General features: G+C 35.8%; 2 protein-coding genes across 8 annotated transcripts in view; both read left to right on the top strand.

Moving 5' to 3' along the window:
• LOC108143203 (rab11 family-interacting protein 4B) overlaps window positions 1-13,965 on the top strand; it is a 47,215-nt gene that overhangs the window by 8,241 nt on the left and 25,009 nt on the right. For 3 of the 7 annotated variants that reach the window (XM_017267464.2, XM_017267461.2, XM_017267471.2), the window contains exons 2-5: window positions 2,329-2,485; window positions 2,551-2,839; window positions 3,464-3,532; window positions 4,545-4,589. In XM_017267464.2, coding sequence (XP_017122953.1) covers window positions 2,353-2,485; window positions 2,551-2,839; window positions 3,464-3,532; window positions 4,545-4,589 — 536 coding nt within the window. In that variant the 5' untranslated portion in view covers window positions 2,329-2,352. Of the gene's footprint in view, window positions 1-2,328; window positions 2,486-2,550; window positions 2,840-3,463; window positions 3,533-4,544; window positions 4,590-8,730; window positions 8,882-11,061; window positions 11,240-13,965 lie in introns of those variants that run through there. The other 4 variants (XM_017267466.2, XM_017267465.2, XM_041708366.1 and 1 more) reach the window with 3 other exon arrangements.
• On the top strand, window positions 6,358-7,275 carry LOC108143206. Its single transcript, XM_017267473.2, has 2 exons — window positions 6,358-6,669; window positions 6,731-7,275. Exons 1-2 carry the CDS (start codon window positions 6,451-6,453, stop codon window positions 7,172-7,174), a joined length of 663 nt encoding a protein of 220 aa, XP_017122962.1. The 5' UTR covers window positions 6,358-6,450; the 3' UTR covers window positions 7,175-7,275.

Below are 13,965 nucleotides of genomic sequence, written 5' to 3'. Positions count from 1 at the left end.
CTTGCTTTTTTGTGACCAAACCAGCTGGCAAAGAGATTGCCATTTGCATTAACAACTGTGGCTTAGATTGTAATAGAAGGTACAAGACAGGAAGATTACTACGTTAAGACAAAGTTTCTGTGTAAATATTCAATACACAAATATAAACGTGTTATTTGTTTTGACAAAAAAAAAAACCAATCGTAAAATTTATAAAATTACTTCTGTGTGAACTCTTAAATTTATTTGCAGTTAATTTTCCGATCGTTCATTTACTTTATAGAGCTAGCAAAGTATTCTTTTCTGCATTACAAACTTAATTATTTGTAAAAAACACAATGAAACGTTAGCTTTTTAGTCTTTAATTTTAAATACCCTTCCATTTCCCAGTTGCATTTTGCTATTATTGCTAAACTATGTGTCAAAGAATTGTATTAAGAAACATATTATTCGTGAGGAAAAAATCTGTTAAGAATAAATTCTTAAAATAAAAATATTTAAATTTTTTGTAATTAAAACTAACTTTATGTGTGGTATACTTATTGCTTTCAAAAATTTGTATTGCTCTTTACCTTGATTTTAAGTTTAACGGTATGTTTTAAAATAATTTGTTCACAAAAAGTAAAAATATATTATATAAAAATTACCCACTGAACCTTGTAGCAATACCAATAGGAATTAGCCAAGTTAGTCAAGTGACATACCTGTCAGCCATGTGAACCCTCGGGGGTGGTAACTCTCACAAGAAAAACTCACGCCCAACTCAAAAACATTATGCAAAGCAATCAAAGCCAAGAAAAACATTGCATAAGGGAAAAAACATTTTTTGTGCGGTTTTTTGTTTTAGCTTTGTTTCATTTTGAGTAACTTTCATCGATTTTTTCAGTGCACAGTTGTTGTTTTCGTTGGGTTCGCCCAAAGTTCGTTGCTCTTTTGCTTTTGCATTCCCTCCAAGTAACCTCCTTTGGTCAATGGTATATTTGATTTGATTTCATTGGATTTGATTGCCGGTTGTGTGTTTACTATTTTCTTTGCTTTCTTTCGAACTTCACTCTTCGAGGCTCTTCTGATTAATCACATATTTATGCTCATTATTGCATATTATTCCAGCTGAAAACGTTTTGCATCGAATTAAGCAGGCAATCGATATTTAATCACAACTTTATGGTTGGCTTATTATGAAATTGATGGGTTTCCCATAATAAACTGTTTAGTTTTAATTAATTTGTTTTTTAAGAGAAAATTGTGTGAAGAGATAAAATAATGACATTCCTTAAAATGCATTATGTTAAACGAATAAAACACTTGTGCATTTGTTAGACGAGAAATAAAAAATAATTTAATTACAAGGCTTGTTTATACTCGCACCATTCCCTTTGAAATTATGTAAATTTGTTTCTTATCATTAGTTTCTTAACCTTTTTTTGACCAAGTCTTCGTACTTGTCATTGTAATTTTACCTAATCCCCAAAACAAAAGTTGACCCAATTCTGCTTTCTACCAACTAACGGCCCTGACACATCAATCGGTCAGCCATCAACACTCGACCAATTGTGTACGTACTGTATTTATAGATTTTTGTACTCTGCCTTCTCCATCTGCCTTTTACACCCACCTCAGTTTTGTGACAATGCCCAAAAGAAATGAAAGCGTGAAACTCACGAAAGAAACTCGAAAACTGTTGCAAGGCATAGGCAAGACCAATTAAAAAAGAAATACAGGTAATTACTCACGCTTAGATCGCGAGACTTCTATAAAAGTACTTAGGCCCTTAGTCATGGCTCAAAGTTTTGGGTAATTGAAGGGAGGGGAAAGTGGGGACTAATGCAAGTGACCAGTAAGGGAAGTAATGTCCACGGCCAATGTCCGACCCAATTTACTTAATGACGTTTTGGGCTGATAATTTTTATTTTCCTTTTTTCCGGAAGTAAAAGAGGCACCTGTTGCAGGCTGTTCCTAAAAAGAATGACAAGTTTTGATGAAAAGGAAGTGCAATTAGCAAACCCATATGTATAGTACTTTACATGGGCAAAGAACACCTATTAATTTACAAAGATATAGGAATGAAAAAAGATTTCGTATATTGATTTGCTAAAAAAATTTTCATTTCACTAAGTGTTATAGGTAGTTAAGGACCAACTTACTTTCTCGTTAAGTTTCCAATCAATAAGCTAGTCTTGGATGGATTCGTGTTTTGAGCTTTCGCTAAACTTTTTGCAATTGCACGTCAAAGTTGGTTTAGCACTTTGACCTATTGACCTGCATGTCATGTCTGTAGCCAATTGAATATCTAAATACATTCCGAAAACAACCAGCTTTAACTTTCAAACCTTTTATTTCTTTTTGCAGCTGCAGTTCTTTCCCCCCCCCAAAATGGCGCCCATGCCCCGAATTCAGTTGCCCAACGGAAATGCGTCGATTAAGGCTAGCACAAATAACTTTCTATATGCAGAGACGATGTCCGGCGACAGTAGTCCCACTCCCAGCAGCCCGCCCTCCAGCACAGGTATCTTTACAATAATTTGATTTAAAATATATATTTTTTAAACTAAACAACTTTTTGAAACACAGCGGGCGTAGCCAAATCCCAGTGTTCCTCGCTTTCGGATGGCGAATCCTTTGAGGGCTATGGTGAGAACGAGTATCCCACCCAACTTCGTGAAGGCCGCAGTTCCAATTCCAATGGAAGCGACAATAACAGCAACCTTATTCATAACAATAATGACAATCTGAGCGTAGGAAACGCGAGCTCACAGCACAACCACAGTGGGCACTCTAACGACGGAAATAACAATTTAAATGGCAGCACTGGCATCGAACTCGATTTGGCCCCACATGTCGGTTCATCTACACCCCAAGAGTAAGTTCCTAAAGGTTTAATACACGGCATTTCAAAAGTGTCACAAACAAAAAATAAAAAAATTTTTTAGAATTTGATTACTTTTAATAGCATGAGCTGAAATTGGATTGGAAGGAAATTAATTATAGATGAAATGCATTTAAATCAGAACAACATTATACATATGATTAAATTTCACCAAAAGCACTTAACTTGCTGTAAGGCTGTAATTATTATAATTATTTAAATTGGTAAAGATTAATATTTTAATTATTATAATTTTTTACAAATTTAAGTATTGCTTAACCTAGTTTAACAAATTATTATCAATCATGTAATATTGGTTTTAACTTCATTAATATATAATGTAATTACAGTTCTAACACTCTCAACGAAAACATTTATGGTTTATTTGTGTTTGTTTACTTCTTAAATTTAAAATAATTATTTCTTATAACTATTTGGCATAGCTGTAATGTGTGAACTACACATTTTGAAACCATAGTCTTTTACTTTTAGTAAATATTTAACTTCTTATTTAGATAGTCTGAATCCGATTCCTGGAACTATATGACACTTAAATGTCTCATATATTTCTATTGTTAACACTGCTGACACTTTATTAACTTGTTTTCATTGTTGCAGTGATGACGAGCTGAACATAATGCCCCGGGACAATTGGGCCAGGCGCAGTCTGAGACGTACTCCCACCAGGTAATATCGCTCATTTGATCGGACCACCTCCCAAAATGGAAATCGAAGCGAATGCGAATTTCCTTAGTTGTCAGACATTTATAAGGTTGCACACATAATCGGGCTGAATACGTAATAGCCGTGAACAGAAAATAAAACTGGCCAGGCCCAGAGACTTCATCAATTCAAAACTCTCAATTTGTCTGTCCGAGGCAACATAAAAAATCGTATTTGAATAGTTAACCTTTTCTTTTTTTTTTTAAACCTGTGTTTGTCAGTTTGCACGTTAGTTTGTGTGTGTGTGTGTGTGTGGCATAAAAAATGCATACACAGGCTGAAACCAGTTTTTTCTATGCTCTGTCTTGGGCACATGAAACGCTTTGGGCCGTGATTCATGCGTGTCTCTGTCTTCGGGTTTTGGAATCTCTCACATCACAGCGATCGTGCCTCTCTTTCTAGTCGTGTTCTCCCGTCTCTTTCTGACTGTTTACGCCTTTGTTCAACACGGCTAAAGCCGTGGTGAGTTCACAATTCACCTGATCGTAAGAGAGTCGGTTAACTCTCTCTTAAACTATACCGTGATGAAGATTCATTTGATCCCAGACATACATACAAAATATACATACATAAAAAATATTACTTAGAATAAATATATATTTTTTAATAATCAACTATGAACAACAGTAGAACTTTATTTTTATTTAGATACAACATTGAAAGTTGATCAGAATATGCATAATTGAAATAAAACTATTTTTCCTTTAAGGGTCTTATTTTATTTTTTTCATATTTCGTATCCTACAAAATCTATCGATTTGTCCAAATTATCTATTGAAGTTTAAAAACTCTGTCTTCTTATTTGGCTTTACTTTTGAAACTATTAAAACAACTGACACCATTATTTCTATAGCCTTTTAATTTTGAAATCTTAAAATATTTCTTTGTGCCTAGGAAATACGTCTTCTTCTTCAAATAAATTCAAATAAAAAAAATGAAATTCGCTCCCCCCAATTGATAAATATTTTACTTGCAGCAATCCCGATAGTTTGTCCCAGCGTCGTTGGGGATCCATGAGACAGTAAGCCATCTAAAAAATATTTTTATTTGGGTTTTCATGTAGAGCTTCATAAATGTCATAACCCCCATTTTTGACCCATTTTGGTTTTGGTTTATTGATTTGTATATACAATATTATACTTAATTTTTAAATAATCATATTGGTATCATTTAATGACATAATGTTTGTATATATTTATGGTTTTGTTTTAGAAAAAAAATTACCTTATCTGATTTAAGGAAAAACTGTTTTCATCACCAACGAACTCATTTTCTTGGGGTCTATTTTTCAAGTTTGTAAATTTGGGTTATTAGTTTGCTCAAATTTTTCTCAAATTTCCATTAGTTGAGTTACTCGATTGCTTATTTTTCCTCTGCCGAAATTAGTTATCAGTCCGTTCCCATCTTTTTCGACTGTTTCAATTGTTGTACCACCGACTGTTCAATTGGGTAATTTTCAAGAGCTTTCTTTCCACCATCCCCACCCCCAAAATCCGAAATTTATGATTATTGCCTGCGGGCTGTCATAAAAGTTACAACGAAAAAAAATTGCTCACTTCTCTGGGACTTAATTGCAACTGAGACCATAACGAAAGCCAAATAAATATATCAGATTAATAGCAAGAGATGTTAGTTAATACAATGCGAGCTCTGAGATTGGATCTGCTAGAATTTATATAACTTCCTTTGGCAGTTCTGCTTGTCAACTGGCGACCGTGTTTCCTGCTGACATCTTCTCGGGCCAAAAGTTGTTTGGCCGCTTTTGTGAACTCTTCTCGGTACCGAGTGAAAAGGTTGAAGGTAGAAGATGGGGTCTTTCCTTCTCGCCCCTCGTTTTGGCCAACTCCTTCCCTCTTGACTTGGCTTACAAGTTTTGCTGACTCGCTGGGGCTGTCATGCCGTTGGAATTTATTTTTTCGTTCAGCCGATCGGAGGAAATGAAGTGAGAGGGTCCAGAAACAGGTTTAACTTGCGGCAATTGTTTACTCTTCAGAATTTAGGCCGACACTTTTGTCAAGTCGCGAAAAATGTGACCCAAAATAAACTCTGTTTGGTGTATTCAAAAGCTTTTGACATATCCAAATAGTATCGATACCGTTTTCATTTTAAAACTAGAAACATTTTCCTTATCGATTTGTTTAAATTTTTAATGATTTATGGTGTCTATAATTTTAACAACATAATTTCATTGAGATGGTTTTTTTTAATAAAATAATCAATCTCGCTTAACCTGCTTTAAAACTTGACTACGACTGAAACAATGCGAGAAATCTGCAAAAATAATTAGATTCCTCTGCATTTAAGGCGTGTGCAAATAAGTTAACCCCACGCAGGCTGTAAATTGTGGATGCTCTGTCAACTTTCCGGACCTTGAAGTTCCCATGGCTTCTCCTCTTTTCGAAGTGACTACAACTCTGGCTGACTTGAATTTGTCATGCAAATGCCTTTGTTTTTGCTCATCTGCTGGGAACATGTTTTTCCCCAGTCTCTGCACTTGGCATTCAACATTCAACAAAGCTGCGCTGGGAAACGGAGGGGGAAAATGCATTTAAAGAACCGAGAACAATTAAGGGAAATTTATGGAAAGAGCTATAAGATTAGAATCTGAAAATGAAATGGGAAAATAGTGAAAATTCCACCACCTATTTGTATAAAAAATAAAAAATTTGCTCAATTAAAAGGTTAACCATATAAAAAATCAACAAAACTTTTAACAAACAAAAAGTTGCCAAAAAAAATTTAATCTAGCAATCAGAGAATTTATCGTTGTACAAATTGCTGAATGTTTCAGTTCAGTTTTGTACTACCAGACAGCAGCGTTCTGTTTTCTTTGTAAGTCATTCAAAATTCTTGATCCAAATCAACAAAAATTTGGCCATAAAATGTGGGAGTACCGCCAGAAAATTGACTTTGAAACATCGGTGAAGATATCACCGTACTGTCATGCTTGGCAATCGGCTTGCTGGTTTATGCTCAAGGGCCTTGATCTGTGGAAATTCTTGGTATCAGATCGATCACCGACTTATCTAGTGGTCCTAACCATTTTCCTGATTGGACTTTCTTGGATGATATTTAAAAAGCTTAGGCGTAGATGGAAAGAAGTGAGTTGATTGATGAGGTTCATAAACTCGAGATCCTCTGTTTTAATGGGGGTTTCCCCAGGTCCCGATGTCGGAGATCCAGTTGTTGAGAGATCGTGTTCAGTTTGTGAGCCAGGATATGGTCATGTTGCAAGACGCTCTCAACGCTACCTTAGTGTCCAAGCCCATTGCAAGTATTTCTAACGAGGTTATTGATGCCTTTCTTGAGAGGCGGACCGATGAGGATGAGGAAAACTCACCACCGGAGCCTCAAGAATCTGAGTCAGCTACTAAGAATCCAGACCCCGAACCTCAGGATAATTCCATAGACGAAAATAAAGCACTGCCTGTAGAAAATGTGCCAGCAAAACAAGCCCAATCTGTGAACAAGCCCCTTGTTCAACCCAAACCCAGACGTAGGCTTTCTCAAAATGCACGTGATCTAAAAGAAAATACAGACGTGGCGCAAAGAAATGTGCGTAGACGCCAATCTATTCCAGGCTCTACTGCAGAACGGAGAACGTAGATTGTTGCTGTTCGCCATTGGGATACTTGACTGTACTATAAAACTATAAATGAATTCAAATTATAACATAGGCTTCTACATAAATAAATGTTTTGTAAAGATTTGTATCATTATGATAACATGTAAATAATGTTATTTTCGAATAATCTATCCCAATTATTTTTTTTTATCCTTTTCACTTTTTATTCTGATCTTTTAAGCCTTATTTTCTTTTTTTAGTATAGCCCTGATGCAACCTTGGCATCTAGCCTTCAAACGTTTATCTTTAATTGATTTTCAATTGCCTTTGGAAGTATTTCCCACCTTTTTCGTTGTGTGTCTCTATTTTTCCGTGCATAATTGCCAAGTCTACCCGTTGTTGGCCCTCAATTTGCCTAATCGAGGCATTTTCCGAGCCACTTTTGCAGGTGCAGTTGACTTGGCAGTTGACTTAATTTTCTTGGCTAATTGGCAGACTCGGCGACATTTCCACGTTTTTTTCTTGCCTGTATTTGAATGATTTGGCAGCCGAATACCGTTTGAAAGTTCCGTCTGTCGCCAATTTGGCATCGGTTTAAGGTAGTCACAAACTAATAGATACTTGAGAATGTTCATTGTTCGCCAAATTTGTTGATGTTGTATGGTTTTAGTTTTTAGTTTCGCCGGGCAACATGTTGGCAGCCAACAAGTTGCGTGGGAAAGAGCAGAGTCTGCAGAAGAGCTGCCAGATTTAGTTGTGGAAGATACCACTGTTAATGGAAAATCTTGTAACATAATATTGAGAAAAATAAAAGGATGACACCGTAGGTTTTTTGATATATTGGCATGTTCTATAAAGGAGTGTAACGACAGGAATCTATTTCAATTTTTTCAACTTTTATTACGTTTTACATAAATTATATAGATATTGAATATTTTTTATTTTATAAATTTATGTAATTTTCATTTCAATTAGTCGATTGTTCATATGGCAGCTATATGATATCGGTTTCAGATTTGAATTAAATTATAATTTTAAAAAATAGAGAAGTTTAATTTTTTTGAAATTTATTTATTTTAGTATTTTTATTGTGCCCATGTGAGTTGTATGATATAGTCGTCCGATTTTAATGAAACTTAAAACGTAATTCTGAAATACTTAACCATTTCTATATTTGGAAGAACTTAAAAAAAGGGTTTAAAAACAGCAAGGTTATAATTTGTATATATATTTTAATCAAGTTGTAAGTGGAAGATGCTTTTCAACGCCAATATTTACATAATAAAATTATTATTTGTGTTTTGTGTACTTGTGTATAAGCCGTCTAGCATTTTTTTGTTAACTGCTAGCACTTTTCTGGCCGTCCAACTTTTTCTAGCTGTCTGGCAACCGTTTGAACAGCAACAGAGACTGAAAATGGTCTGGGCCATGTTAGTTTCTCTCCCACACACACTTGTTCGCTCTTTTGGCCTGCTTTTTCGCTTTGTTTATTGTTTGGCTGGTTGGCTCTCCCGCTTCGAACCTGTTTGTTGGCCGCCTTTGGATTGGCAGGCGGCTAAAGAGTTGGAATGCGGCTGGTTTTTGGTTTTAGTTCGAACTTGGCTGTAAACGCGTACGGACGAATTTCTGTCGTCGTTTTGGCCCGATTTGATTATTTATTAATCGCCCGAGAGTCTGTGACTAGTGTTCCGGTACAAACCCATAAAAACAAAATACAAAATTCCGCCGCATCCATTGAGAAAACAAAAGTATGTGAAAGTGTCTGTGTGTGTGGCTGCCTTTGGGCTTTTGTTTTTATATATTTTGGGGGCCCCAGACAACGCGTCGTATGTGAAACATTTGTGCAAATAGATTTAATTGTGATTTTTCTTTGCGGTTTTGTTTTTTGGCTATAAATTTCGCTTTCCACGGAATAGAAAACGTTTTTAATTTGAGCAGCGCGGTTTTATGAGATTTCGTACATAGCTTTGTGCTGTAGTTTACACTTTGGTAATTCGCGGCGTCACGCCTTAATGGCGTTCAACTACCATCATAATAGGCACAATAACAAGCGCAGTCTTTGGCCATATACTGCTCATTCCCATGCAAAATCGCCTGCTTCGCCCTCTTCTCGTGCGTTATCCTCTTCTCCATCTTCGACATGTGTGTCTCGTCTTTTGCACGTGACTTTTCCTTGCGTTTCCACGGGGCCCACGCCCTTTTGTGCTGCACTTTTCCCAAGCACTCGTCCAAACTAAAGCCCCATTAATACACAGTCAGGTAAAAATAGGTGGATCAAAAGTGAATAACAAGAGGTGAATAGGTTGGTGCTGGCACCACTGAGTTACTGCTCTATAAAAATACATTTTAACACATTTTGTTTGTATAAAATAAAATATTAAAATTACTGATCAAAATATTAAGATCAAAATTAAAGATGTAAAGTACATTAAATGTTATTTCTAAACAGTCAATATTACTTTGACACACTTTTTTGGTATAATGATTAACAAAATCTAGCAAATAATTTTTCAAAATAGACATTTGCATGCCAAATTTTAAGAAAGTGGATTCAAAATTTAATCATTGATCTGTTTATGGGAGATTTACATAATAACCCAAAATTTTTTTTCTGTCAACGTAGCAAGTGTTTTGAAAGCATCTACTCAGATTTCAACAAGGATTTCTAAAAACGCATTTACCAATCAATTCTTTCTACATTACACCTTGATTGCAACACCTTTCACAACCAGTAACGACACAGCCAATTAACTGAGGCTCTTGATTGCGTTTGGAGTTGAATGAGTAATCGACTTTTGGAGCTGGTCGGAGCATAAGTACAGTCGATCCATTGCCACACTCACCGCATCTTCAACTCGGCCTAATCGCCCTTTTCTGCTCGCATTGTTGAGATCCATCAATCAAAATCGAATCAGTTTTATAGCCTTAATTACCGCGGAGAGCAGCCGTATAAATGTTGCCTGCCTGGGGCACCACAATTTCATTGCTAGATAGTCAGCGCAGTCGGCAGTGCAGTTTTCCAGCGATTTTCTTTTCGATTTGCGATTTTCGATTTTTATTTCGATTTCGCTGGCGGAGAGCGTTTAACGACGTTATCAGAGCGATTTCCAGCCGCGTGTTGGTGAAATATAAGCCATCCGCTCATCGGCTGCAGTTGTGGCTTGGCTTGGATGTTCGGCTTGAGGAGATTCGTAATGAAAAGTGAAGTGTGGCTGGCGGACCCGTCAATTGCGAAAGTGTGTCTAATTTACCGATGATGAGTGCGAGTGCGTTTTCTCGAACAAAATTTCCTTTTCTGTGGCAACAACGAGCTTCCAATTTGTTGAACGGCTCATAAACTAAACAAAAAGCGATATTAATGGTTGTGCAAAAATGTACTACTCCTGCAGTCAGAAATCCACAAAAACACTTATCTATAAAGGCATTAATGTTATATCGACACATCGTTAATTATACTGATAATGCTTTTAGCTTAAAGAGAGAGCTATCATTAAAGTACTTACTTAACGTAAATATTTATTTTCAAAGATCGTAATGATTTCGTTTGAATAAAACAAATATACAAGTGCCAAATAACTTAAAACTCAAAATCTGAACAAATTTCATAAATATTTTGGTTATGAATGTGCTTAAAGTGATCATCCAAAAACAATTTTTACTAAAATCGAATTCTAACAGAAACTAAGTTAATATGCCAAATTTAATTTATCAAATTTTAATGACACAACTCCACTGAGGTTCGAAAATATTTAGTAACAACGATGCTATCACAGTGTTAAATGAACAATAACGTCTCCTGTTAAATGCTTTAAAATATTTTAATGACTAAATAAACAAAGCATTATTGTTTAACCCGTTCAAGTCTTTTAATCTTATCAAAAAGCTAAAGAAACAGATCTTATCGGTTGCAGTCAACAAATTAAAGTCAATGACGTGCGCAATGCGGCCAATGGCACTTAAACCTTATAGCCAAATGAGCTAACCAAACGATAAAAGATAAAATCCATATAAACACCTAACTAAAAGAAAACTGAACTCACCTAAATGGATGATGAATATTTTGAGTATTTTCCTTATGACCGTCGTCGCAGTCATTTGAGAGACATGTGCGTATTAAATCCTCACCCAAAAACCCTTCACAAACTTGTTGTTTTTGTTGCACTTAGTCGTATTCATCTTGTTTGTTATATTCATATCTAATTCTTAAGAAAGCTCAAAAGACACGCCCATTGTAGCCAGTTGGAGAAGTCGCCGCCCACATGTCCATAAATACTTTCACTTGTCCGGCAACAAAAGACGTACATTTCTTTATATCAACTGTGACTCAGGGCATTGTTTCTTTGGAAATCGCAACAATCGCGACATTTCTTGACCCCTAGTAATTTTGTTACCATTTCTGGAGAAACGAACCGAAGCACATCGAAATGTTTGTTAAAGTAAAAGTTTTTTGTAAGCTAACCAAAATTTCTGAAGTGCTAAAGAATTTAATATATAAAGGAATTCAACTACGTTTCTTGCTTTTAAAGTGTAAATTATAATGTATTTTCCATTGCCATTTTAGTAATTTATGAAAGGAGTATTTACAAGTTTAGTTTCATTCACAGAGTATCAAGAATCATTTAATTAAATTTAAATTTAGGAATTAAATTACTGTCTTATCTCGTGTAATTTTTGTATTCCAACCCTTTCTTCGGCTTTCTGGAATTTTTATGAATCCATTGACTCTTTTTTCCATAATTAAATAACCCACAAAAATCTTAAAAGAAACAAGAAAACCAGTCTTACCCCTTAAAAAAAAGCTGCTTTAATAGTTTCAATTCCCAGGCGCTTAGTGAGTGGTTTCAAGTCAAGGCGTTTCAAAAGGGGGAAGGGGGGCGTGGTCAGGTGAGTGGGCAAGGTGTACTTCACCCTTTGGCAACACCGCTGAAATAGTAACACTAACCACTGTGCGCATTGAGGCGTTTCGCTGTGAACAACAATTTCTGCAATAGAAAACTCGATTTGGGCAGCCAAAAAAGCTTCCGCCAGTGAGGCAGCGAATTAATGTCTATGTGGGTCAATCTCACCTGACGGGGGACAGGTGTTTGTCTAACTTATTTTTACCAAGCTTTGTTTGCCTATTCCCTCCTTTATTTTTGCATAATCCGATCGTGATTGATTGACGCGCTGTGGGGATTGGCGCGGCAAATATGAGACATAAATTGCACTAAAGAAAGACAGGCAAAACAAAGAGAAATGCTGAAAATAAAAGAAACTCGGGGAGATAATAGCAATAAAACACAAACATTAAGCAGCGTAAACTTGGCTGGCTTCCATTGTCTGCCTCTGTTTTTGTTTTGAATTTTAGGCAGTAAAGTTCAAGAAACTTTTGCCACCTTTACTTAGTTGATTATTTAATTTATGAAGACCCTCACACCGGGTCCGGGGATCATTAAAGTTTTCCATCACTCTTGCCTTTGACTTTTACTTCAATTTGAGCTGAGCCTCATAACAAGTGCGGCAAACTGGTTGCCTTTTCAGTATAAACATTTAACTCGTTATGAGACGGGTCCCTTTGTCAGGTGACTTTAGTTTGCAGAGAAGACGGGCACTCTCCCCTGCATTCAATTAGCACTTTTGTGCTAAGAGGTGCAAGTGACGTAGCAAGGGTAGTTAAGTTCGCTTTACTGGTTTTTTCCCATCACTCTTAGAGGTGATCACCCATAAAACCATCTAGAAAAACACAAAATCAGCGAACTTAAAAGTGAGTACTGAGTAATAATGTTTTATGTGGACTATAAAAATCCAAAATTATTATTTTGTCTACCTATTTAAATTAAGATATTTATCAGGAATATAACAACATTTTTTGTATTGCCCTTAATCTGATATTTATCTAAATTAATCCTAGCAATTGTTCATATTAAACCATTAACCTTTTAGCAGAATAGCAAAGCTTTCTTTTACGCTAGCCTTGTTCTCATTTATTTCCATTTTTGATTATGCAAACTTCATAGGCCAACAAATACCCATGGAAAATTACATAAAAATTTATAATTTCGGCTATGACTGCAGTTCATTCTAAATAACAATTGAAATACCTTTGAAAGCTCCCTCTCTGTTTTTCGGATTTTCGTGCCCCTCCCAATACCACCCTTTTCAGGGTAACGAAGCGGAACGCATTGCGAGAGGGAATAGAATAAAGTAGCGGAGGTGGGAGATGGGAGATGGAAGGTAGGGGAATGAGCTTGCAATGAGTGGTAAAAAAGGTATAACTTGGGGGTATAATTTGTTATTCAACAGGTGTTTGGGTAAAAGGCTTTGACAGTATTTGCTTACCTTTTTCTCGATATCTTCTCATATTTATTTTGTATCTGTTGATTTATAACTATGGGATTGTGAGTAGAAATTTAAAATCCCCCAAAAAGTTGCAGTACATGAAAAAAATCGAAAAATAATGGAAAACCGCTGCATGATTTCCGGTCAGTGTCTCGAATTTCATTCAAATTTTCAAGCACTCCCTCGCCGAAATTCAAGGTTACCCAAATGCTAGAAACTGATACAGCAATTCAGATTCCACTCCCCTATAAACCCCTACCCTTTAGCCACTCCTCCAAATGCTGCCAACGACCTTAATCATATTTAAACAGTTTTTTTTTGTCGGTTGCTATAGAGATTACATGCCATTACCTTGATCGTTTTTTTGTGTGTACAATTAACTGTCATTTTTTGATACGTTATTTTCTTTTGCTGTTTTGTTTTATGTTGATTTATTGTTGATCTCAACATGTGAGCAAATAAAAAAAAAATTAACCAAAAAAGTAACTTAGAGTTGCATAAGTTTTTTTTTTCT

This window comes from Drosophila elegans, unplaced genomic scaffold (genome assembly GCF_018152505.1).
Source record: "Drosophila elegans isolate 14027-0461.03 unplaced genomic scaffold, ASM1815250v1 contig_208, whole genome shotgun sequence".
Classification (NCBI taxonomy): Eukaryota; Metazoa; Arthropoda; class Insecta; order Diptera; family Drosophilidae; genus Drosophila; species Drosophila elegans.
The sequence above is the reverse complement of the archived record's forward strand: the minus strand, read 5'-3'. Positions and strand labels throughout refer to the sequence as shown.

Coding starts and splice junctions, on each gene's coding strand:
- LOC108143206 (XM_017267473.2), top strand. CDS start 6,451: ATGTGGGAGTACCGCCAGAAAATTGACTTTGAAACATCGGTGAAGATA. Junction 6,670..6,730: donor TTAGGCGTAGATGGAAAGAA/GTGAGTTGATTG, acceptor GGGTTTCCCCAG/GTCCCGATGTCGGAGATCCA.